General features: G+C 37.2%; 2 protein-coding genes and 1 pseudogene across 6 annotated transcripts; 2 read left to right on the forward strand and 1 right to left on the reverse strand.

Moving 5' to 3' along the window:
- Positions 1-3,517: 3,517 nt before the first annotated feature.
- Positions 3,518-5,835, forward strand: LOC138895195 (uncharacterized; annotated as a pseudogene).
- Positions 5,836-6,349: 514 nt separating this feature from the next.
- On the forward strand, positions 6,350-19,497 carry LOC104116322 (uncharacterized). Of its 5 annotated transcripts, none has more exons than XM_009627145.3 (11): positions 6,351-7,296; positions 8,181-8,457; positions 8,644-8,829; positions 10,564-10,716; positions 10,804-11,247; positions 11,398-13,731; positions 14,377-14,570; positions 14,661-14,816; positions 16,875-17,109; positions 18,081-18,391; positions 18,787-19,497. In XM_009627145.3, exons 1-11 carry the CDS (start codon positions 6,527-6,529, stop codon positions 19,091-19,093), a joined length of 5,367 nt encoding a protein of 1,788 aa, XP_009625440.1. In that variant the 5' UTR covers positions 6,351-6,526; the 3' UTR covers positions 19,094-19,497. The 5 variants fall into 5 exon arrangements, with proteins under 5 accessions (XP_009625442.1, XP_009625441.1, XP_009625440.1 ...); XM_018777725.3 differs by having other exon boundaries at positions 7,159-7,296; positions 8,160-8,457; XM_009627148.4 differs by lacking the exon at positions 6,351-7,296 and having other exon boundaries at positions 8,329-8,457; positions 8,634-8,829.
- Positions 19,498-20,303: 806 nt separating this feature from the next.
- Positions 20,304-24,519, reverse strand: LOC104116323 (sucrose synthase-like). The gene is made up of 11 exons (XM_009627150.3): positions 24,358-24,519; positions 23,666-23,947; positions 23,396-23,579; positions 22,985-23,320; positions 22,784-22,882; positions 22,509-22,682; positions 22,130-22,413; positions 21,534-21,758; positions 20,889-21,452; positions 20,651-20,795; positions 20,304-20,556 (listed from the first exon to the last, which is right to left on the reverse strand). Exons 1-11 carry the CDS (start codon positions 24,441-24,443, stop codon positions 20,524-20,526), a joined length of 2,412 nt encoding a protein of 803 aa, XP_009625445.1. The 5' UTR covers positions 24,444-24,519; the 3' UTR covers positions 20,304-20,523.
- Positions 24,520-26,461: the final 1,942 nt, after the last annotated feature.

Below are 26,461 nucleotides of genomic sequence, written 5' to 3' on the forward strand. Positions count from 1 at the left end.
TACCATTAATTTCGTTCCCTCCGAAGATCATGTTGATCATTTGGCGTTGAGGTCCCTCTCCTGCTCTAGAGGTTTGTGTATTGCTCCTATCCCAACCGTAATTATTTTTGGCTCGGTCACTTAAGAATTCCCTAAGTTGACCATTTTTAACAGCGTTGCCACTTATTCACGGAGGTGCCGACAGTCCCTAGTTTGGTGACCATTAGTGCCATTGTATTCACATCATAAATTTAGATCCCTATGGCTGCGATCTGACCTCATCGGTCGTGGGAATCACGCCTCTTTGATATCTCCCATGGCCGACACTAACTCCCCCATACTGATGTTGAAGTTATTTTTTGATAATTTTTTATGGGAAGGACCTCGTGGCCCCGGGGTCTCTCTATCCTGTTGCGATCTGTTATTCCGCCCGCGATCAGTTCTTCGATCATTGGTAAACTTGTCAACCGATCGGAAGCTCCTACTGTGACCTTCCGTCTGCTCGTAAGGTAGAAACCGGCCCCTTTAAACTCATCTATTTGAGTCGACATCATCTTTAATTTTTTTCTTGCTCATCTACTGTCCCTTTGCTGATGACGGAAAGTCAACCTGATCATCTTCGATCCTAATTTTTGACTCGTACCGGTTGTGGACATCCGCCAAATTATCGCTTGAAACTCGAGCAGACTTTCCTTCAACTTCCGAGAAGCATCTGAACTTCTCGGATTTAAACCCTTAGTGAACACTTCAGCTGCCCATTCGTCCGGGACAACCGGTAACAACATCCTTTCCTTTTGGATCTGGCTAACGAACCTTCGTAATAATTCGGATTCTCCCTGCACAATCCTGAATATGTCGGCTTTTTGGGCCTGTACCTTTCTGGCACCGGCATGGGCCTTGTTGAACGAATCCGCGAGCATTTCCAAGGTATCTATGCAATGCTCAGGCAATAATGAGTACCATGTGAAGGATCCACTTGTGAGAGTCTCCCCAAATTTTTTCAATAATACGGACTCAATTTCCTGAGGAGCCAGATCATTTCCTTTCACTGCTGTTGTGTAGGTGGTGATGTACTCTTGTGGATCTGAAGTCCCGTCGTATTTTGGCACTTCAGGCATTCTGAATCATTTTGGTATCAGTTCCGGGGCCGCACTCGGTTTGTACGGTAATTGAATGTACTTCTTTGAGCTCGGGCCTTTTAACATTAGAGGTGCGCCCGTGATTTGGTCCATCCGGGCATTTACTTCCTTCATGAACCGCAAGAGTTCCTCCTTGAATGGATCGTTATCGCTGTTGAGGCCAAATCTACTCCTCTCAGCCCCATCGGAGCCAACTTCGCCCCTGGGGGTGTTGTTGTTGATTCTCTGCGTTGTTTAGTTCGTAGGAACAACGGAAGGAACTGGATCTCACTTGTCTTCATTATTTGAAGCGTCTGATAGCGCCTGTTTTAACTCTGTCATAACCTGATCCATCCGCGTGAGGTGGCCTAGGATGATTGCCTGTTGCTCTTGTAGAATCCTTACCGCATCTGCTACCTGTCCCTATTCGGCACCATCTGTGGTCGTCTCCCGTACTTGTCTGGGGTACCGTCCGTCATATACATGCGTGGCATCTTCCCCCACATTGCGAGTGTCGCTGATTGAGTCCTCAAAATGGGGATGTTCTCCTTGAACCTCAGGATTGTGAGTGTTGTTAATGGTATTGATTGGCATTCTTTCCGATTTTGCTAAGACAAGAACGATCAAGCGTTGCGAGTGGAGGAGATAAAGATCAATTTAACCGCATGACTGTCTAGGCCCCACGGTTAAATTTGTTCGTGGTTTCTATACAGATGAATCAATTTGATCCCAAAAGATGATGAATTAATCAACTTTCGTATAAGATACTTTGTACAAATGTAGACAAAACAATAGATTTGGAGAACCTTGAAAAAGGGTTTCCGGGCACGACGATGATAAGAACAACAAGCTAGGGAGAGAAAATAGTAGTGAAATGCTGTATTAGAATATGTTCTTTGATGCCCAGAAAATCGTGTCCTACAATGATAGTTGAGCCTATTATTTATAATTCAGTGGGCGTAATAGTCGAGCCCACCACTAATGGCAATTATCGAGGTGTGATAATGGAAACCTAATGCTAAACATAAATGCTCAGATTTCTTTAATGAGACGTTACTCTTTAATGTTGTGAAATATTCTTCATTAAATGTCATCGGGTACAGCATGCTTAATGCCCTTACGAACTTGCCTTCTTCGGTGACACACGAGGTAGTTGTGCTCGGTTTTCTATCCTCCCGATTTTGATTCCACGTGTCCCTTTCTTAAGTGACCATATAACATAACGTATTTTACCCAATACACTACTGTAATTATTTTTGGCAAGAAGTAGTGTTGCAAATTAATTGAAAAATAGCCACGACTTAAAAAAATACAAATAGTCTCTTGTTCTTCTGCTCTGCTTCTTTGATGCTTGTTTTACTTTCTTCTTTTGTGCAATCACGAAAAAAAGTGGATGCACACAGGGGCGGCCCGTCCATAAAGCGGGTAAAGCAATTGCTTTAAGGTCCATATTTATGGGGGCCCCATTTTTTGGTTATATCTATATTATATTTATAAATTAAAAAAATATAAAATAAAATGGGAAGTTTGAACATATATTTGAGATAGTGGACCACAAGTCCACAACTTTCTCAAACAAAACTTTGTTGAGCAAAGTGAACACAAGCAGACAACGTGTGCACTGTGCACTAATAGCTATGCCATTATATTATATGTTATACTTTGTTCTTACTCACAAAACTTTATTGAGCAAAGTGAAGACAAGTAGACAATGTGTGCATTGTGCACTAATAGCTATGCCACTATATTATATTTTATACTTTGTTTTTACTCCATTTTTCAACGGTTCATTAATCACACTCCATTCTTCATTCTTCATTCTTCAATAGCCAAAGATCAAAGCTTTATTTTGGATCTTCAGACTTCAGAGTTCAGTGTATTGATTCAAAAAATAGTGGAGTGTTTTGTTTGTTCTATTTTCATGATTCAAGTCTTACAAGTTACAACAAGCATACTCGAACAGAAAATTTAATTTCATATCAAGCTATCCGTTTTTGAACCAGGTTCTATTATTCTATCTTTTATTATTTTCTCATCTAAAATTTAATATTTTGCTATTTATTCTATCTTTTTATTATTTTCTCATTTAAAATTTAATATTTTGGTATTTAGTGCATTTTAAGATTATTTAATATTATTAGAAGATAAGTATGTCAAATACAAAGTGTGAATCTGGTTATGAAAAACTCAAGAAAAGAATAAGAATTCAAAATCTAATACAATCTCAAAAAGGTGCTCTTGACAAATTTTTATCGAATAATAAAAATCTTGAATCAGAAAAGTTGTGAGAGTGTTCTCTAGATGAGCAAGTTAGTAATTCAGTTGAGTTAGATAATTCGAAAATTAATAATATTCAAGTAGAAAAAGAATAAGTAAGTGACAAGTCGGAAATAGATCCTCAAAATAATACATTGATGCTTATGAATGAAATAAATAATTCAACTCCTATAAATATATATGATCCTAGTCAATGGACTAATATAGATACAAAGTTGAGAGATCTATTAGTAGAAAAGGGGCCAATTAGAATAATTGACACAAATTTTCCGAATGATACATTTTCAAGACATTTTTCTACTACACATTATATTCAAAAATTGGTGAATGGTGAAAGACATGATAGAAGATGGTTAGTTTATTCTAAAGACTTAGATAAAGTATTTTGTTTTTGTTGTAAGTTGTTTAGTTTGAGTTCCGAAACTTGTAGTAGTAAACTAACTAGTGAAGGTAGTAATGATTGGAGAAATATTAGTACTAAGCTCAAAAATCATGAAACAACAAATGAACATATTATTAACATGGCTGCATGAATTGATTTAGAAATAAGACTGCAAAAAGATAAAACAATCGATAAAGATGTTCAAGAACAAATCAATAGAGATAGAGAGCATTGGAAAAATGTATTGTCAAGAATTATTGCCGTGATCAAAACTCTTGGAAAAAATAATTTAGCATTTAGAGGAAAAAATGAAAAGATATATCAAGAGAATAATGGAAATTTTTTAAGTTTAATTGAAATGATTTCAGAATTTGACCCTGTCATGCAAGAACATATTCGACGAATTAAGCATGATGAAATTCATAGTCATTACCTTGGGCATAGAATACAAAATGAATTGATAAACTTATTGACAAGTGAAATTAAGAATAAAATTATAAAAAAAACTATAGAAGCAAAATATTTCTCTATCATACTTGATTGCACTCCAGATACAAGTCATCAAGAACAAATGTCTTTTATACTGCGGAGTGTGGATATTTCGGCAACTCCAATAAAAATTAATGAATTTTTTTTAGAATTTTTAAAAGTAGATGATACAAGCGGAAAAGGTCTTTTTGAAGTTATTATAGATGAAATAAAAAATATTGGACTTGATATTGATAATTTAAGAGGGCAAGGATATGATAATGGGTCAAATATGAAGGGAAAACATCAAGGAGTGCAAAAAAGACTTCTTGATGTAAATCCTAGATCATTTTATACACCATGTGGTTGTCATAATCTAAATTTGTTACTTTGTGATATGGCTAATTCTTGTACAAAAGCTATATCATTTTTTGGAGTGGTACAACGTATATATTCACTATTTTCATCTTCTACTAAGCGATGGAAAGTATTAAAGGATAGTGTACCTAGTCTAACTCTTAAATCATTGTCACAAACTCGTTGGGAAAGTCGTATTGAAAGTATTAAAGCAATAAGATTTCAAACTCCACAAATAAGAGATGCTTTATTGAAATTAGTAGAAATTAGTGATGATCCAAAAACTAAAAGTGAAGTTAATTCCTTAGTAACATATGAACTCGAAAATTTTGAATTTTTATTAGGTATGACTATTTGGTATGATATATTATTTGTTGTTAATTCAGTTAGCAAAAGTATGCAGTCAAAAGACATGCATATTGATGTTGCCATAGATCAATTAAAAGGTTTGATTTCTTTTTTTAACAAATATAGAGAAGAAGGATTTGTAACTGCTATGATTTCTGCCAAAGAAATTGCATTTGAAATGAATATCGAATCCGAATTTTGTAAGAAACGTGTGATATCTAGGAAGAAAAATTTTGATGAGAATGTTGATAATGAAATCTCAAAGTCTCTTGAAGAGTCCTTTAGAGTTGATTACTTTTTATACATTGCAGACAAGGCTATTGTTTCACTTCAAAATAGATTTGAACAATTTGAAGCATATGAAAATATTTTTGGTTTTCTATTTAGTGGTAAAAAACTAAGATCACTAAATGATGGAAATTTAAAAACACATTGCCTTAATCTTGATTTTTTCTTAAAGCATAATAATCAATCCGATATTGATGGTTTAGATTTATTTTTTGAGTTGAAAGTATTAAGGGAAATAGTACAAGTAGAAGATAATAGTTTAATTGATATACTCAATCAAATAAAGAGACTTGATTCTTTTTCAAATGCCTATATTGCTTGTAGAATAATGTTAACAATTCCAGTTACCGTTGCTTCAGCGGAAAGAAGTTTTTTAAAATTAAAATTGATAAAATCGTACCTAAGATCAACAATGTCTCAAGAGAGATTAAATGGGTTAGCTATATTGTCAATTGAGAAAGACTTATTAGGAGAAATTGATTATAAGAAAATTATTAGTAACTTTGCATCTAAAAAAACTAGAAAAATTGACTTCAAATAATAATAAAAAAATTAAAACATTAAGGCTCCTCATTAAAATTTGGCTTTAGGCCCCAAAATACGTCGGGCCGCCCCTAGATGCACATATTAGATCATAGAATTTTACTTCTTGTGGCAAGAACAAATTTATATTCACACAATTTTCTTAAAGTTCAAACGGCCTCAGTTCGAACTTCAGGCAATTTTCCTGAAGTTCGGACAAGTTTTCATGAATTTCAAGAAAATTTTGAACTGCAAGAGAATAGCATCGCGAAGTTCGAAAAAAGCATATGTCTACAGCATTTTTAAGTTATACGGTCAAATTTCTCAATAGCAATTTTATTTATTTTGATATTTTTGGGCTGTTATATAAAGTACTGTTATGAAAACATATATTATAAACATAACCTAAAGATCAGTTACTAAAAAAACTTGTTTCTATATAGATCAGCCCCAAAAAAAGGCACCCTGGTATTATCTTTACTAAAATATATGGTTTGAAAGTTGATAACTTAAGCAACGGCATGCTTTTCCGCCACGTAAGGGTCCTTTCGCGCGCTCTGTGGTGAAGCGGGTCCCACCGACTCCATTTTTAACCGTAACCGAACTCCCAAAATTTTGGCCCACGAGCCCTCATTTTCACTTTCCCATTCCGTTATTCTCCACCGTCCGATTTCTCCTTCTCTTTTCTGCTTCTCGAGCTTTCTACTTCCACCTTCAACACCAAGCTCATCATCCCCAAATTTCAATCCAGAAGATCCAATTTTTGTGTATATGCGACGAACATTCGATGAGCTTTTCCTGTAGTAGCAGTTATTTTCACTTTCCTTCAACGTTTCAGAGAAATCTCAGTGTTCGCAGTAGAAGAACAATACTTCATCGCCGATGGAAGCATCGGAAGTTGAAACGGAATCATCATCATACGGTTCTCGCAATTCGGAATTTAAATCCTATGCCATTAGAAAATCTATTTCAAAACATAGTTTCTCAATTTCCTTCTGTAAATTCACTCGATTTAATTGCTCCAGCCCTAGGTTTTATCTCTGGTTTTGCTCTTCACTTGTCTCAATCGCAAAAGTCAGTAAAACTTCTAGAAACTTCTGTTTCGGACCTCGGAGAATGGATCTTATTCACTAGTCCGACGCCGTTTAATCGGTTTGTAGTTCTACGTTGTCCGTCAATTTCGTTTCGGGATAGTGAACTTATGGAGGAGGTGAACGAGAGGCTTGTGACGGAAGACAGGCATTTTGTGAGGCTAAATAGTGGGAAAATTCAGGTGAGGGATGATTATGAGAGTACTTGTGATGATGAGAAGTTGGTGTATCAGAGAGTATGTTTGAGTACGGAGGATGGAGGAGTCGTGTCGCTTGATTGGCCAGCGAATTTGGATTTGGAAGAAGAATATGGATTGGATTCTGCTATTGTGATTGTACCGGGAACAACTGAGGGAAGTATGAATAAGAATATTAGAGCATTTGTTGTTGAGAGTTTAAGGAGAGGATGTTTCCCTCTTGTCATGAATCCTAGAGGTTGTGCTGGTTCGCCGTTGACTACTGCGCGGTGAGAAATTGCAATCTCGTTCAACTACTAGTAATCATGTGTTTGTACTTATATTGTTCCTCCTTTGGTTCTTTTAAATGCAGCTGATTTTGCATTACCATCCTGTTATGAACTGAATGCAGAACTATTTCCGTTTCTCTCATCCGAACTAACTAGGTGCTGTTACAGACAATTTATGTGTAACAATAGCTTGTTGTCAAAATAAGAAAGGAGTATTGTAGGTTTTACTTAGCACTCTTGATAGCCTTTTCCTACTTACCGTTGTGTGCAAAACTTATTAGTTTAGAACAGGGGTGGATGTAGTGTACACCTTCCATTTCAATTTGTATGAACCTATTTGACTGGGTGCAAAGTTCAAGAAAAAGAGAAACTTTTGAAACTTGTGGTCCAAAACAATACATAGATATTTATGTGGCTATAAATTGTCTCATTAAGGGTAAAATGAGAAGTTTAAGGTTACATTCTTTCCAAATTTAGAAAGGGGTTATTTTTTTAAAATTGACGAAAAAGGAAATAGTTTCATTCTTTTTTAAACGGAGGAAGTAGATGTTATGGGTTCTTCAGAACAACTTTGGCTCCGCCCCTGTATATCTGATTAAAAAATTCACTAGATAAGTACAAATAATACTTTTTGAACCCACCAAAAGACTGTGGATGAATCCCGAACTCAAACCTATAAAGTCCAAATCCTGTATCCGTATGTAGTTTAGAAAGGAGATAAGTCCTTCTCTTTTTTAAATTGATCGAACAAATCAGTGATTTAAATGCCAATCATGTGGTTTAGCTTCGGGATAGTTAAAAAATAGTTGCTTCTAGTTATGGCCATTCAGCATGTCTCTTGTAATAAGCTAATGGAAGAACAGATGACTACTTTATTTATGTAGGTTATTTACAGCTGCTGACAGCGATGATATCTCCACAGCCGTCCAATTTATCAACAAGAAAAGGCCGTGGTCAACAATAATGAGTGTGGGCTGGGGTTATGGAGCCAACATGTTGACAAAGTATCTGGCTGAAGTTGGAGAAAAAACACCTCTTACAGCTGCTACTTGCATAAACAATCCTTTTGACCTAGAGGAGGCAACAAGAGCCACGCCTTGTCACATTGCTGTGGACCAAAAGCTCACACGTGGCTTAGTAGATATATTGCAATCGAACAAGGTAGAGACTCTGCCTTTACATAAAGCTGTCACTGTAGGATTAACGAGTTTTCATTTGACGCATGTTTCATGGCCTTTCGATCATGTTCAGCTTGTTGTACGAGGCAGTGCTCTGAACGTTGTTGCCCTATGTTTAAGAGTTCCATAGAAGCTTGACAACTCTTTAACATTTATAAGATGCATGCAGGAACTCTTTCAAGGTCATGGAAAAGGCTTTGATGTTGAAAATGCTCTTTTCGCGACATCTGTTCGGGACTTTGAGAAAGCAATATCAATGGTATCTTATGGATTTAATTCTATCGAAGATTTCTATGCAAAATCCAGTACAAGGGATGTGGTTGGCAAAGTAAAGATTCCTCTTCTTTTTATCCAGGTAATGTTTTGAAAGGCCATTTTGCTTTTTAGAGGAATTGACCAAAAACCTATATTACCGCAGATTCTCCAAAATGCGGCGGCACCCGTGTCGATCCTCCAAAAATACACTACTTTTGGAGGATCTGGAAACATTTTCGGAGAGTCCGAGCAACATAGGACACTTCTGTCCATCCAATCTGATTTCTTTAAGTTTTATCTGAATACCCCTCCCCTTCCATACCAACGACCTTTTGCTTCTTAGTTGTTATCAAAGACCACCATGATGTTTGTTCTTACCAAGACCTGCTCCCTGCAGCACTGTCAACATTTTTGTCAACACACTTCGAATAGCTTCAGTGAACAGCTTGATAGTTCCAAATTCTGCTATGCTTAGTTATTCATCCCAACCCAATTTCTAGTCTTGAGCCTGTATTTTAAAGGGATTCTAAGAAAACTAATTGCTTTACTTTGGGGAGAAATACAAGGAGAGGAGCTGCAGAATCTTCATCTCAAGTTTCAGCTCAATTAGCTAAGGAGATGATATACCTGGATGACATTGAGGAGTTTTGAGTCTCCTGTGAGCAAACATTTGAACTTCCAAGATCAGAAGCTATTGATGTTCGAAGCACCTCTTTTTTTGGGTCAATGTTCAAAGCACCTCGTTTTCCCTTGATATTACAGATAAAACACTGGTTGAAACTTTGAAGGTCACAAGGAATAGTGTGAGTTGCAGAATGTGAAAGAACAATCAAGGTGTTTAAGGAAGAATAGCAAGGAAAAAATATTCTATTGGGAAACAGTGTGACAGACATATAGTAGTAAGATGAAGAGAAGTTTATTGGAAAAAAAAAGGAGAAAATGGACAATGCTTAAATAAGGCTGTGAAGCATGCATGCTTATTTTGACCCCCTGTATATGAAAGTAAAGGGAAGAATGTAATTGGAAATGGACAATGCTCTGAAAAGTTAAATTTTCTTGGAGGCTACAATCTTTTGCTAAGTTGCTCGGACTCTTCACTTTCAGTGCCGCACCCGTGTCGACACGACGTGGGTGTGGGTATGGGTGTGGGATCCGTGTCGGATCTGGTCAACCGATTTTGGGTACTTTGACCAAAATCAACGGAGAAATTTGGGACAGATACAATGATTTTTGAAAGCAAATCAAAAGTTAGGGTGATATGGAAGAAAATGGAATACCTTGTATATTTCTATGTCAGTATTTTTCCTTTTATCTCCTTCTAAAATTCTACTCTTGTTCAATATTTTCTCCTTCTCGGAATACCTTGTAAGTTTTCCACATAATGTCTCATAATTTAAACATAATTTTATAACTCTATTTTTAAATAATTGAATTATTTTTAGCCGAATTACCGCACCCGTATCCGTACCTGGATCCGTACCCTCGAATCTTTAAATTTAGATCATGAAGGATGTGACCTCTAGATCCGCATCCGTATCGGACACCCACACCCGAGTCCGAGCAACCTAGATCTTTTGTGGTCCTTCCATGATAATTTTAAACCGTCGTGGTCTGATGTCAATAAAATGCAAAAGACGGTGTTGCTTCACTCTTTCAAGAGAGCACCTGCAGGCTTGAAATTGGTTAACAGCTGCAATCAGAAATAGTATAGTTAAATATCTGTATCCAGAACTAATTTTCAAGTTTCAACATGTTTTATTCTATGTGCATTGTCCTGAAAATTGATTATAAATTGGGACAAATCGTGAACTTCTTGGTTTCATTGATTTTTCAGAGCGATGAAGGGTCAGTTCCCTTGTTCTCTGTTCCACGCAGTTCGATAGCAGAAAATCCATATACAAGCCTACTGTTGTGCTCTTATTTTCCACATGATGAAACGACAAATGGCAGATCAACGCTAACTTGGTGCCAGCATCTTACTATTGAGGTGAGGATCGTGACTGTTATCTGTCATGGTTTCATTTTTTCTCCTCCATACTCCCTATTTATTTTGGTTCCCAAAATTCGTCTGCAGTGGCTCACAGCTGCAGAGCTCGGACTTTTGAAGGGTCGTCATCCTCTTCTGAAAGATGTTGATGTTACCATTAATCCATCCAAGGGTCTTACTCTTGTGCGTGAACCATCTTATCCAAGTTTTAGATCAAACAAGCTCTTGGATCTTCCTAACTCAGATGCTTTAGATGGTTACTCCTTAGATCCTTCACTGCAAATATTTGAAGGAGGAGATACCGCTGCGAGATTTGGAAGAGATTCAGGAAAAGAACTTCGGAGCACAGAGAAGCTACAAGAGACCTTTAGCACCTTACAAAATGGTAGTGCTGCTGATGCAGAATCAGGAGGAGAGGAGGCTGGAAGTCCTGTCGATGGTGAAAGAGGCATGTTACAGGCTGCAGAACTAGTTATGAATATGCTTGATGTGACAATGCCTGATACACTAACAGAAGAACAGAAGAAGAAGGTACTTCTTATCTGTTACCTTATGACTTTTGGTAATTTGTTGAAAACAGTTTGCTTTTTTCTTTTGGAGGTAAACTGAGCCAACTCTACTCATTGGATAGGCTATATAACTGCTATATGTTCTAGACTTTACCTGTTTAAACTGTGGCAGGTCCTGACGGCTGTCGGTCAAGGGGAGACAATAATGAAAGCTTTGCAAGATGCCGTACCTGATGATGTTCGTGGAAAGCTCACAACTGCTGTATCTGGAATTTTGCACAATCACGGTTCAAATCTCAAAATTGATGGACTACTAAATCTTGGACATATTCCAAACTTGACATCTAGAGTAAAGTCAAAGATAGAAAAGGATGGAGGATTTTCAAGTATAGAAGGTGGAAGTGAAACTCCTCACTTATCAGATGGGAAGAAGAGGGCTGGTGATTTTTCAGAAGAATTTAATAATGACGGCTCTAGCACAGAAAAGCATTCTCAAGACCTAGTTTCAGAACCTGAGTTGTTGGAGAACGCGCAAAAATCTGTAGATACAAGTCAGTCTCAAGAAATGAGTAGCCATGGTAGTGAAGTTCCTGCTTTAGATAAGAAGGATAGAAACGATGTGGAGAGTAATCAAAGTGCAAATCTTTCTGAAGAAAACACTGCCCTAACTTCTGATTACAGGGAAAATGAGTCAAAAGCTGGAGCTAAACTTGAGAGTTCAAGTGCGCCTGAAGTGGATGGTGGCACTGAGAAAGTGATTGCCGAGCAATCCAAAGTACAGCATGATGGTGGGAAACGTCAGGCGGACTTGAAAGAAGAGATCTCTACCCAACAAAAGGAAGAAAAAAATGATGATATTTCTAGTGATCCGAATAAGGAAACATCTGCCACCCAGACAGAGGATAACATATCATTTGCGGCATCCCCTTCAGAGACCAACGTACTGGAAAACGAAGTTTCTGATACTGTCAAAAGAGAAGAAAGAAGTATGCAGACTGAATCAAATCAAATTATTCCTAATGCACCAAGTTTTGATGTTTCTCAAGCATTGGATACCCTGACTGGAATTGATGATTCAACTCAGGTAGCAGTTAATAGTGTATTTCATGTACTTGAAGATATGATCACTCAGTTGGAAGGGGAAAGAAACAAGGAAAGTGAAATCAATAATGGAGATGATAAAGATGGACTTAAGAAAAGTGAAATCAAGAATGGGGACGGAGAAAATGGACTTAAGGACAGAGACAAGGTTCTTGATCAAAATACTAGCTCCATCTCAAACAATCACCCTACAGTTGATAACCAAGAATTAGATGATGTTGAGAAGAGCAAAGTATGCTCACCTTCCCAAGAAAAATACAGAACAGATGCCACTGTATTTGGTGAAGTTCAAAGTGATACCGTCAATTTTCAGGAAATTAGTGGAGAAAGCCACGCAGAAAGTGATCAGAGGAGAAAAAAAATTGTCAATGGAGATCCTGCAGTGGATTCACTTAGGTCTTTGGATTACATTCAAAAAACTGTTCCTGTCTACATGTCTATCAATTCCTATGGAGATCCACTTTACAAAGAATATCTTCGAAACTATTTAAGTTCAAAGACTGTGATAACCAAACCACTAGATTTAGACACCACAACAGCTTTGTTTCTCGACTACTTCCCAGAAGAAGGACAATGGAAACTTTTGGAGCAGACTGGAAGTAACAGTGATTTAGCTGATGAAGTTGCAGGAGATGACAGAATTCATGTGGAGATGCAGCATGATTCGCTTCGGGAAACAACTAATATGGATAATGTTATTGAGCCATCTTATGTGATATTTGACAATGAAATCCAGGATCCTGATGAAGAATGTGTGACGTTAAACAACTCTAATGAGAATGTTGAAGTTGATAATGACACCGCAAATGGATCTGCTTTATTTTTCAGAAATATTATAGTGGATGCTATAAAGGTCGAAGTTGGAAGAAAAGTAAGTGCTGCGGACATGAAGGAAATGCAGCCCAAACTCTTCAGTGAACTGGAACATGTTGCAAATGCTATCTCTCAGGCTGTAGGGCATGGAGAGGAGCTTGTTTCATTTATCAAGAGTAAGAACCGTACTTCAGAGAAAGTGGGTACGCTTCAGGCAGAGCATATTGTGCATGCTATTTCATCAGCAGTTCAGGGAACTAGTTACTTGAGAAGGGTATTACCTGTTGGAGTTATTGTAGGCTGCAGCCTGGCTGCTTTGAGAAAGTTTTTTGATGTAGATGCAGTAGACAGTAGCGGCCAAAGCAAAGAGTTGGTCCTTGATGAAATAAGTGAACTAGGGAAAGTAAATTCTATTCAAACAGACAACAAGCAGATTGATGAAAAGCATCCTGATAAACAAGTCTATGGATTGCAAAGTCCACTTTGCCAAGTTGAGGGAGCAGCTGATTCAGAAAATTCAGACAGAAAATATATTATGGTTGGAGCTGTTACGGCAGCCCTCGGAGCATCGGCATTCCTTGTCCATCAACAGGTAAAAGTCAAAAGGTTGGCTGATAGTAGTACTTAGAGCGGGTTGCAACAACTGGACAACCTTGCTTATTATTCAATATAATAAGCTATCACCTTCTTTGCATTATCCATCTAGGCTAGTTCTTGGCATGTATGAATCTCATGCATTTTGGGAAATCTAAAAACTACTTTTCCACCATTTTGCTGTAGAGATTGACCAGAACTTACAATTGAATATCTTGCTTTGACAAGGAAGACAATGCATTTCTTCACGATTCACCTTATTTACCCCGGAAAAGGATTGGGAGGGCATTAACCATAGCCTCTATATGGTGGAGTGTGAACTCGTGAACTAGGGACATATCCATCTACTTCTTCATCGTTGTTAATGGCCTAAAGAGACCACAATTTACCTTCTTCTTGAGCAGAATGCAATGGATATTTTGGGCAAGAATTCAGTGGAATCCTAAATTGAACTGGCTTGTTTCTTGTTCATACACTTAATTTTTTTATTTTTTTTGGGTGGGGTGGGGGGGTGGGGGGGATTATTAGTTCACACTTTACAGATAAAGAAATGTTATGAATTTATACTGCCCAATTCTTAATTTATCTGTGTCAATTTTTTCTATATGAACTCTTCTAATATTTCGCACGAATGTGCTTAAAGGATGCTGAAACATTTGCGAATTCTCCCAAGCCTTTCGAGGATGAGAAAAATCAAAGCAAGGAAGTGGGCAAGCTTGATGAGGAATCAAATGATAAATCTCACAATAACATAGTCACAAGCCTTGCTGAAAAAGCCATGTCTGTAGCTGGTCCTGTGGTGCCTATGAAAAAAGATGGTGCAGTGGATCAAGAAAGGTCTTATAATCTTTACAGCATGCCCTTTTTTTTTTTTTAAACTTCAAGTTATTATTGAAACCAGTTGAAATCCTCTTTTTATTTTAATAGGTTGGTGGCAATGTTGGCAGAATTGGGACAGAAGGGTGGCATTCTGAAATTGGTCGCAAAAGTTGCATTGCTTTGGGGTGGTGTACGAGGTGCTATTAATCTAACTGACAAGCTCATCTCGTTTCTGCGCATTGCTGAACGTCCTTTGGCCCAGAGGTAAGGTATTGCGTCATTTTACTATGATATGAAGTATTGCGTCATTTATCTATGTTCTAGGTGCTGGATGAAAGAATTAACTACAAATGTTGACAAAGTATTTGTTTTGAAGCCAAACCCATCTCCCAATGCTCGATGTGCTCTGTAGTATGTGTTAATTTTGTGAATAAAGGAAACAATTTTTGTAAAAGGAAATAATTTGAATCTTTTACGGAAAACTAGCTAAAGGTAAGTTTCAGGATAAGGCGACATCTTTTCTAAGAAAGGCAAGATATTGTTAGATAGTTATGTGTAAATAATCCAAGTCCCAATGTAGTAGGAGTAGAATATGTATTATATATATGGCTCATTGTATCATTGTTAATAATAGATTTTTCTCCCATGCATTCTCACATGGTATCAAAGCTTCAGTGAGAAAATTATCGTTGTGTGTCATTCCAGCGACATCCGGGAAGAAAGATCTCGCCGTGCAATTTTCCGGCAACTTCCTCTTGTTCCCGGGGTTCATCACTGGTACAGTGGTACTGTGCATATACCAGTACCACCATCAGATCTGAAACCCTTGTGCGACCAAACCCCAGACATTCCAGTCCCATTGGAATAGAAAAGTCAGTCACCGTGCATCTTTCCGGTTGACGACTCAAGATTGATTTGCGTTATCCCCTCATTAGCGTGAACAATGCACTTTTTCCTGCGTGAACAGTGATTCCCAGAAAAGTTTGAGTTAGCTAAAGGAGTGGGGAATTGTTGCTCAGGGGAGTCTAGTGGCCTTGTATGTCAAATGATCAACTTACAGATATTTTCACCAAGTCTTTCACTAGTCCTCATATTAGTTACATATGTAACAAGCTCGGTACATATGATTTGTATGCACCGGCTTGAGGGGGAGTGTTAGATAGTTATGTATAAATAATCCAAGTCCCATATATAATAGGAGTAGAATATATCCTAATCCCATATGTAGTAGGAGTAGAATATGTCCTAATCCCATATGTAGTAGAAGTAGAATATGTATTATATATATGGCTCATTGTATCATTGTTAATAAGAGATTTTTCTCCCATGCATTCTCACAGACATCATCATACATCCGCTGTTTATTTCTTCTTCTTACTCTTCTACATGATTAGATACTAAGATTGCTGTGTTAAACTGATCATAGGCCAAATTTAGACCGTTTCCAGTAGTTATTGGCATTGGTGGGTGAATTTAACCCGCATGGAATAGATACCTCCATTTTGCATTAGTGAACGGATTACTTTAGTGATTACCCTTTCATGGCTTCTGCCATACTTTTACCTCTTTCTTTAGTCTGGATGGAAACATGAATGAAGAAACTTCTAGTCCCTGACATTCACCTTCAGATTTGATTTTAAATTTATCAAACGGCCTTCTTCATCAATTTAGTTCTTGTTCTTCATAGTTGCTCTTTTTGTCTTAGGAATCTCCAGGGGTATTGGGCCAGGTAGTTAAGTAGTTTACCTTCTGGACTTCCGTTTGTTGACCATATATGTTCATTTGGCATCCCTAGTGAGCAGCAGCTCTTTGACGATCTTTTTCATTCTTTTTGGTGGGTTTTTGGGGGAGGGGTGGTTTTTATAAAATTATTCTACTAATTTATGCATCAGAAACCACTACTCTTAAAATGTAAAATAAACCAGCACAATGCACTTATTGCATTTTAAAAAAGCTGCGATGCAGCTGTTTCTTTACAGATCTTCAATATCACCATTGGGATGGTGCGGCTAATCTTGAGATGCCGTTTACCTCAGAACCTCTTTCAAGCATGCTTTTTCTATTAGGCAAGCTTCATATCCCTTGTTAGACATGCCCCTATAATTTAAGAAATTACAGGGTCGCAGTTTCTTTTCAAGAGTGTGAGGTCACTGACATGTTACTTTCGTGAGTAGAGTCAATGGTGCCTTCAATCATCTGTTCAGCAGATTTTAGCTATGTGTCAACAAGTTTTAAGACTGAGCTCTCTGTTATTTGTCACTCAGCTTGACATTCTTTCATCACCTTATATTGATGTTGCTTTGACTCTGGAACTTGCACCAGGATTCTTGCTTTTGCAGGTATGGTGCTTGTTTTATGGTCACCGGTGGTCGTTCCGTTGCTGCTCACACTTGTGCAAAGGTGGACAACACAGAAGCCATCCAGGACTGCTGAGCTCGTTTGCATTGTTGGCCTCTACATGTCTATTTTCTTACTAGTTACTTTATGGGGCAAAAGGATTCGTGGCTATGAGAATCCGCTTGAGCAGTATGGGATAGATATGACATCAATGCAGAAGGTAAACGTTTTTTATTTTTTTGTCAAAGTCAACTAGTGCTTTAAAGTTGATAAAGGGACAACTTCTTGAGGAAGCACCTTGCTGGAAGATCAGTAGCCGGTTCTGTCTTTACTTCAACAATGTCTGATATTGGTAATACAGTAACACAGTAAAGGACCTGCGCTATACCCATTTAGTCTATATGGCGTTTTCTTCAGCATGTTAACCGGCCTTTCATTTCCTCAACTAAATGGGTTGGGTCAATATGGGCTAAACAATGTGTCATAGTCCAACCGGCCCGACTATAACTAAGTTTTTAATTTTTTTGTTTGTATTTATAATTTGTGTAATTGGAGTACTAAACAAAAGGAATATAACCTTTTTCCTTTTATTATGACCATATAAAAAAAAACTTAAAATATTTTGATAAGTTTTCTGATGGGTCAATTTGGGCTGCATATTAAGCCCAAATCAGCCCAAATTTTAGATGGGCTATTGTGCCCAAACTTGACATTCCATGAAAATGTGCCCAGTTCCCCTTCATGGGCTAATTTTGCCACCCCTTCATGGATGCAAGATCCAATTCCCTCTCTTTTTGTTGGAATGCAATGAAGCATATCACTCTAGGAAAGAATCTGGACCAGATATTTGATGTAATGTACACTTCCATGGTTTTCATCATATTCAGCAAAGAAACCATATCTTTAGCAATAATGTTTCCATCAAGACAATTCTTTTTCTTTCTCTTTCCCTTTTGTGTCCATGGTAACAGGCTAACAGGGATTGGATGAGGGAGAGTTTCACGTTGTCCCTCATTTTCTGCTTTTCGCCTTAATTGTGAGACCATAATATGGGCTATAATGACATTCTTCAAGTATCAATTTATGATTTTAGCCTTGAATGTTAGTATTTCTCTACGTTACAAATTTGAAGCTTTGAAGGAAAATCCATTTTAACTTGCATTACTCAGATGCTGCCTGCCTTTCTTGCAGGGCCAGAATTATCTGAAAGGTTTATTTGGAGGAATTGTTCTTGTTTTACTAATACATTCTGTGAACTCCTTAATTGGCTGTGCCCATTTCTGTTTGCCTGTGGCTCCTCCAACCTCGTCAGCAGCTTTAACCTGGTTAAAGGTGTATGGTCGGATGTTTGTTTTATTTGTTCAAGGACTTGCAACTGCAACAGGCATTGCCACTGTTGAGGAACTTCTTTTCAGGTCATGGTTGCCTGATGAAATTGCTGTTGACCTGGGATATTATCGTGGAATCATAGTTTCTGGACTTGCGTTTGCTTTGTTTCAAAGGTGCGCCCTCATTCCTTTTTTTTTTTTTTTTTTAATAAGGTAAAGGTGCGCCCTCATTCTTGATCTGCTTATTCACTCGGGCTTTGATCTACGTATCCTGAGTTTTTAGGTTACTTGCCCTTCGAGCTGCCAATTTCTGTCTTTCGAAACTTATGAATAATTGAATGGTTGAATTAGGGTTTCCTGAGAATATTTTCCCTGTATTTGCTTAATTCTGTTTAGTGCTCTCTTGTCTTTATACATGTGCCTCCTGTCTATCTTGCCTCTTCGGATGTACCCGCTCTTCCCACCCCAAAAACTTTTATTCTGTTGGATTGATTGCTTTTTCTTAATACTATATGCAAATGAAATTCCAGCAAGGTGAGTTTGTTTCATACTCTAAAATTGCTTTTCAGGTCACCATGGGCAGTGCCTGGTTTGTGGCTATTGTCACTGACTCTTGCTGGTGTTCGGCAAAGAAGCCAAGGAAGCCTCTTCCTTCCAATTGGGCTGCGTTCAGGGATACTGGCTTCTAGTTATATCTTACACACTGGGGGTTTCTTGACTTATCAACCAAAGTTCCCTCCATGGTTCACGGGTTCTTATCCAGCTCAACCATTTAGTGGAGTAGTTGGTTTTGCCTTTGCTTTGTCACTGGCAATACTTCTGTACCCCGGGGAGCCTCTTCGTAGGAAGAATACAGCCAGAAAAATCAAGGAATAAACATGTATGTAACTATCTATTATTGGCAAGATTGGTTAAAACGTGTAGCCAATACAACCTGCATCGTTAAGCAAGCTGGAAATGTTGGTTGCTTTTGCCACTTCTTCGGCACATAGTCAGGCTTGCTTATACTGGAACACGCGGCTGAGATTGTTGTGCTTGAAGCAATGACTGTAGCAGTGGACGTTACCAGGAAGCGTCTCCTTAAGTAAACTTATGTTGTTATGATTGTACAAATGAGGCAAATTTTGTAGCAAAGTAAAAAGTGTAAATGGGAATTTCAAGAAACATCTTTTCCCACCTTATACCACCTGTACATGTAAGTTGTTCTTTTCGACTGCAAAGAAAGATATAGAGATCATTTACCACTGAAGTTCTGCAATCAGGAAGAAAAAGTTATTCCATCTCTAAAGTCTTTTTCCTTTCCTGCCAATTTTAAATTTTAGATTCATTCTTTTTATCGAGTATAATGATGTGAATCAAACTTCTTGTATGAAGTACACAGCATCAAGTGTTTCCACTTTACCCTGTCTATCAGAATTTAATTATGGCCCTACACCTATTATATGTAAATCATTGTCCGGCACTGATTTTTCACATGCTACTCATGTAAGAACAGGATTAGTTAATAGAACAGAAATGTGTGCGAAGCCACAAATGAGAATATATTAGGATATCCTCATTATTTCCAAATTTATGTTTGTTTTTATATTAATTTGGTCCACTGTCTTAACTTCAATTTGTAATAGAGAATTTGAGGTTGAATAATTTGTTTGAAGTGTATTTCAAGTGGAAAATACTGCAAAAACTTCAACTATTTTTCCTAGTCTAATCATTGTCCGAACACAAATTCGACTTTCAAGTTCCAAATACTCTTTTTCAACTTCATATACTCGTCTTTTTCATCTTGAAAATATAGTTTTTCTTAGAGAAAGGCATGTCTTTTCAACAAGCTGTAGATACTAGATACATATTAGAGGTAGAGAGGCGACTACTTCTTGCTACTAGAAGCAAGGAAATATTATTGATATAATCTTTAATTACAGTTCGTTTTAGAGATTTATATCATTGTAGTTTGTGGTGTTGTGATTCGTCTAAGATATAGAGTTTCTCTAATTCATGGTATTATTGATGCTTTTGGCCAAAACTATAATTACTGGCTTTTTGAGATTTAAAAAAAAAAGGAAGGCAGGAAGCAATAATGCATGAATTAAGTAGAAATTTAGACTTTCATTAATCAAAAAAGCACAAGTTGCAACATTGTTCCCCAAAAGTTCAAACAAAACATGAAAGATAAAACCCTCCATTGAAAGGGCATTTAGGACAAGGAATTGCATTCAGAATGCAAAAGATTTAAAAAAAAATTCAAAAACAACAATCTCTCCTTCATTATGTGTTCCATCTTCTTGTTGATGCTTTTGCCTCTTCAACTATTCATCAATAGCCAATGGAACTTTCTCAGCCTGAAATGCACAAGTCAACAAATATAGTACAAATTAGCAGAAGATTGCCAAACTTTACAAACAAGCTCAAACAAAATACAGAAGTGACACTTACTGATTTCTTAAACCCAAATTCATAAAACATTTCAAGATAGCGCTTCTTCGCACTAGCAACTTTGTCATTCTTGGTTGCATATTTCCAGAATCCATAAATCCCAGATAATGTGATCACTTTCTGTGAATAAATTTGCCATGTATACCTAGCAAAAGAAAATAAAAAAAGGGTTAGTTTTAGTTTGTTCATAAGTTAAATCTTGGTTGTACACTTGTGCTAATCAAATGCAAAAGCTTACTTTTCAAGAATACGCTGCAGACCACCCTTGGAAATAGTATCCCAATAACTTGGATCTTCTTTAGATTTTTCGAAGAAATTAACCAACATATCAGCAGCCTTGTCACCTTGATTAGGATCAATATGGAAACCAGATTTTCCATTCACTATAATCTCAAATGGTCCACCATTACAAGTAGCAAAAGTTGGCAAACCACAAGTCATAGACTCAACAACTGTCAAACCAAATGCCTCATAAAATGCTGGTTGAACGAAAGCACCCCTCGTGTCTGCAATGTATCGATAAAGTTCTCCGTTCCTCACACGATTCATTTGGGAAGAAATCCACCTGAATTGGCCATTCAGGTTGTATGTTTCGATAAGATCATACATCTTCTTCATCTCTGCTTGCTCTTCTAAATCTTTGGATTCTTTCCTTCTGTCTCCGCCTACAACCACAAGGTTAACGAGCTCCCTTAGCCTTGCATTCTTTGCATACCATTCCACGAGCCCTGTTAGATTCTTCACGCGATCTAGCCTTGCCATGGTAAAGAGAATTGGCTTGTTCTGGTCCTTCAACACACATCTGTTTACGTTGATAAGAACCAATCAATCAATCTGTTGAAAAAAAAGGTGTAGAAAAATGAATGAAATAAAGAAGACTAACAAGTGGTCCTTATTCTCAACAGGACTGTAGAGGAGTTCTTCAATTTCCGGGTGGAAGTTGGTTAGTCTTTTCTCCTTCTCAGTGTAAGGGAAGTAGATTGACATATCAGCCCCAGGGGAGACAATGTTGAACTTTGGATCAAACGAATTGATTCCATGGACTACTCGATACAATCCAGGCATGGTAAAAGCAGTATGACTCTCATACTGTCCTACAGTGTTCTTGCTGCAAAAATAAAAACATTCGAATATCAATTGGAAGTCGTATAAACAAACAACAACGACTACTTCTACACCTCAGTCCCAAATAAGTTGGGGTCGGTGAACGGAAATAGCATAAACAAACAACAACAACAACAACAATCTACGGCTCAGTCCCAAAGAAGTTGGGGTCTGAGAATGGAAATAGTATAAACAAACAAACAATAATAACAACAATTATGTCTCAGTCCCAAATAAGTTGGGGTCGGCGAATGGAAATAGTATAAACAAACAACAACTATGGTTCAATCCCAAACAAGTTGGAGTTGACAAATGGAAATAGTATAAACTAGGGTAAAAATATGAAATACTATGATGGTGTGCATTTGCTTTTACCTTCCAGCAATTTCTTGGAAAGTGCTGGTGATAATGAAATCAGTGTGATTCATGGCAAAAAGATCAGCAGTGAACTGACTTGAGAAATGATACTTGTCATCAAACTTCTTCCAATTAAGGTCAGAGTTTGGATACTTAGTTTTTTCCAAGGCATGAGCAATAGTACACTGAGTAGCCCCAAATTTCTTAGCAAGCAAAGAGGCAGCAAGATTTCCCTCACTGTAGTTTCCAATTATCAAGTCTGGTTTAGCTTGCAATTCTTTGACAAGTTCTTCTGCAACATCCTGATGATTAATTTAAAAATGAGTCTTTAGTTAGCAAGACATTTTCAAATGCAGAAGAACATTCCAATGATTTTTATTTGTTTTTATGTTCCAACCTCAGTGAAAGTTTCCATGTATGGCCAGACTTCGAATCGTGAGATCCATTTGCGCAACATTCCTTTCTCAGTTCTAAATGGAACACGAATTATATGAGAATGTTCTGCCCCATATACTTTCTCCATCCGCTCGCCACAAGTGGTTCCTACAGCATCAGGCAGCAGCCTAGTTACCTGATATAAAACAACAAAAAGATCAATCCAAAAAAGTTAGAAAGCCAGAAAATCAATTTCATTTAGAGGTAAACCAAACCAGGAAAATTAAGGGCACTTACAACAAGGATGCGAGGGATGATATCGTCGAGTCCTTGAAGCTTCATACGATGAAGCATCTCACGCTCCATAGCTGGAACTTGATCAAGAATGTAAACAACCTATTCAACATTTCACAACCAAAAAAAGAATGTTGGTTCAAATGGTATAAAGAACATGATCAAGAATGCAAAATTTCTTGATATGTTATATCGGACACAAACCTGGCCACCAGTGTCAGGATAGCCCAAGACATTATCTTGAGCAAAATAACCATGTGGGGTGAGAATCACAACATTGAAAACCAATGGGATTCTACCAAGGAAATTTTCCAAGGAAGACGCGTTAGGAGCCTCAAGGAGATGCAAAAGATGACTAATGGTGTCTTGCACGCGTTCAGCGGTGTTTCCCCACCCTCTTTCCAAGCCAATCTCTTCAAACTTGGATTCAAATTTGGAGTATGGAGTTTCTGGATTCAGTGTGTGCAAATATTCCTCTGCTTTTTTCAGAACAAGTTGGAAACTCTCCAGGCTTTGAATGCTTTCTTTCACCATCAATGACTGTTTTCAAATTGACATATTTAGAAATACACACATAATCATACAACTTGTTTAAAGAAACACTTTTTTTACTACCTTTCCTTTGTAGTTATGGTTTCTGAGAAAGTCAAGGAGGCACTTGGCAATCTCCTTATCAAGAAACATTTTCGAAGCAATGTGGCGATTAAGAAACTCCAAACCATTGCCAATAGAGTCAGAAAGTGTTTTTGGTGTTGTAACAGTTGTAAATGGCTCAAAATCCAACTCCAAGATGTTTCCACTGGTAACATAATTGATACACAAAACATTAAGAATCAAACAAAAAACTTCAATTTCACAAAGCGAAATCGCAGACTATTACTTTACCTTTCATCAACAGTATTCTCTTTCAATTGAAGGTACTCAGGAATGCTCAATTCAGCCACTTTCTTTGTCTTAAGATTCAGTGACAAGTACTCCCATACACCGGGCCTCGGACGTACAGCTAGTGCTAGTTTTGGTGGTACAATCACAGCTTCTTGGCTGCAACTGAGAACTTCCACAAGTGCACTAGGTACAACATTTACTCCATTTGTTTTACTAGTAACAGAAACCAAATGGTTCAAGAGATCAACTGGTTTCATTACCCCTTTCCCTTCAGTTTCAATCCTGTTCCAAAACCAAAACAATTACAAAACAATGGTACTAATGTATTTAGCACATGAGCTATAGTATTTTCGACATGGGTCATAGATATATATGTGAAAAATCAGTAAAATTCTAACAAGTATTAGATTACAACAACAACAACAACAAACTCAGTAAATTACACAAGTGGAGTCTGGGGAGGGTAGTGTGTACGCATAACTTATTCCTACTTTGAGAGTAGAGAGGTTGTTTCCGATAGAAACTCAGCTCAAGGAAGGATGAACAGAAACTAGTAGCAACAGGCAGTAACAACAGCAAGATAATAAGGAAACAAGCGATAACAAATATTAGATTCTAAACTTATAATTTCAAAAATGTAACAAAATCTTGGATCCGCTTCTAGGTCTTAATATCATTATGCAGTAATGTACCTTGACTTGAGAGCCAAAATTTCATCTGGATGAGCCAAAATGGATTCCTCCAAACTTTCCTTAATGCTAAGACCACTGCCTGCCATTTTTTCTTCCTATGAAACAGAACTTTGATTCTATTCAAGAAAATAGAAAGAACGGATTAAATGAATGGATGAGAAAAATGAAACTCATCTGGCCAAATTTATACTACTATCTTAACCATAGATGGACCAAATGAAAAGGAAAAAAGAAGATACTATTTCAATGATGAGATCTCAAGTTGCACAAAACATATTTCTAAGCAAGCTAGCTATAGCAATTGATTGGTGGAGCACCAAAAAGATGTAACACAACCACCAAACTTTAGTTGAAAGATTAATGATGACATTACACATAATTAACCTACATTAACTTTACATTAAAACAGCAAGAATAAAGAAGAAAAGAAGCATATACTGAAAAAATTTAAACTAATTTTTTTTCATAATATTAGGTTGAGACGGGTTTAAGTGGAACAATATGGACAGTGACGTACGATACACATGCTAACTTGCTTGAGACTGTGGCGTAATGGTTATTATGGTTATACTTTAGAAACTATTAAATTGCATGAAAAAGGTTATAAAGGTGGTGAAAGTTGACCTTTATCCCAACAACATGAACTAAAGGAATGCTGAAAACTGAGAAAACAATAATGTGATGAAGGAGCAGCCCGCTGCACTAAGCTTCTGCTATGCGCGGGGTCCGGGGAAGGGCCGGATCATAAGGTATATTGTACGCAGCCTTACTCTGCATTTCTGCAAGAGGTTATTTCCACGACACATGGCTGCAACTTTACCAGCTACACCAAGGCTTCCCTTAATAATGTGATGAAGAAAAAGAAAAAGAAAGCAACCGAAAAAAGGACATACTTCTTTAATTTGTTTGAGGAATTATTAGATAATGGCAGTGGTGGGGATGGGTGGAATTTATAGAGAATAAACCGTTAGTTCTGAAATTTTATAAATGGTAAGTGTAATAAATATATTGTTAGACTATAAACCAAAAAGTAATTATCCTTTTTCCTTTTCAAGATTTTATTTTCCATATGAACTAATTCTTATCCACCAAGAAAGTATCTTGTAACCATTTATGGTTTGCTAAATCTTCTATTTTTAGAGTTGATATTGTTCACTTTTTATTATGCATGTAAAAGGCGGTGGCCCTTTTACTTTTTGTGTTTTTTTACCACTATTATACCATAGCCAAGCGCAAAATGGAAAATTGAAAAAAGAATAATAAGGGCCAAAGACAAGAGGACGTATATACTTTCGAAAATGCATGTAAGCATGCACGACATATACTCCTAACATATACTCCTAACTAGCAGTATGTACTAAGTAATCTTGCCACGGGAGCAAAGGGGGGAAAATAAAGAAGGAAAGAGAATTTTTATTTTTGTTAAATCAACGTATAGTATACGGTCAAATCCGAATTTGCCCTACGTGTAAGTTGGTCGAGATTGGAACATGATAAACCGAGAGTCGTCATTGTAACACCGGAATAAGAAGCAAAGTCAGATTATCGAGCTCAAGATTCAGGGATCCATCAATATCGAGTTCGAGTCAATATTGAACTCGAATCAATATCGAGTTGTGATATGAAGTAGTGTTATCGAGCTCAAGAGCCAGAAACAGATCAGTACCGAGCCCAGTTAGTATCAAGCTTGAATCAATATCGAGCTCGAGATCCAGAGATCGACCAATACCAGGACCGACCAAGATCGAGCTTAGAGACAAAGAGCCGTTACAACCGCACTTAGGGAGAGAATCTCGACGGAAATTAAGGAAAAGCTAATTAATTAATCTATCATGGGATCTCCACTATGTATTTTTTTATTATATCCAAAGTAGAATTTTTTCACTATATTAAGAATACGGATCATTTCTGTAAAAGGATGGAACATCTAGTGGAGCAAACATTGATACACTCATATTTCAAAGATTATTACACTGATATATAGCAGGGATTATCCTTTTTGAGCTTTGACATTGATTCATCTTGCTTGTTTATAAATCATTCTCTACTCAATTTGATTTGTATTTCATTCCTTTTTTACAGTCAATATTCGATATATATTTCT

The sequence above is a fragment of the Nicotiana tomentosiformis genome, chromosome 7 (genome assembly GCF_000390325.3).
Source record: "Nicotiana tomentosiformis chromosome 7, ASM39032v3, whole genome shotgun sequence".
NCBI classification, from domain to species: domain Eukaryota; kingdom Viridiplantae; phylum Streptophyta; class Magnoliopsida; order Solanales; family Solanaceae; genus Nicotiana; species Nicotiana tomentosiformis.

Excerpts from the sequence above, each read along its gene's own strand:
- LOC104116323 (XM_009627150.3), bottom strand. The coding sequence starts at position 24,443 with ATGGCAGGCAGTGGTCTTAGCATTAAGGAAAGTTTGGAGGAATCCATT. Across the intron at positions 23,321-23,395 it reads ACCATAACTACAAAGGAAAG|TCATTGATGGTGAAAGAAAG; the intron begins GTAGTAAAAAAA and ends ATTTGAAAACAG. Across the intron at positions 20,796-20,888 it reads CTGCAGCGTATTCTTGAAAA|GTATACATGGCAAATTTATT; the intron begins GTAAGCTTTTGC and ends TTCTTTTGCTAG.
- LOC104116322 (XM_009627145.3), top strand. The coding sequence starts at position 6,527 with ATGAGCTTTTCCTGTAGTAGCAGTTATTTTCACTTTCCTTCAACGTTT. Across the intron at positions 14,571-14,660 it reads GGTGCAGTGGATCAAGAAAG|GTTGGTGGCAATGTTGGCAG; the intron begins GTCTTATAATCT and ends TTATTTTAATAG. Across the intron at positions 14,817-16,874 it reads GAACGTCCTTTGGCCCAGAG|GATTCTTGCTTTTGCAGGTA; the intron begins GTAAGGTATTGC and ends AACTTGCACCAG.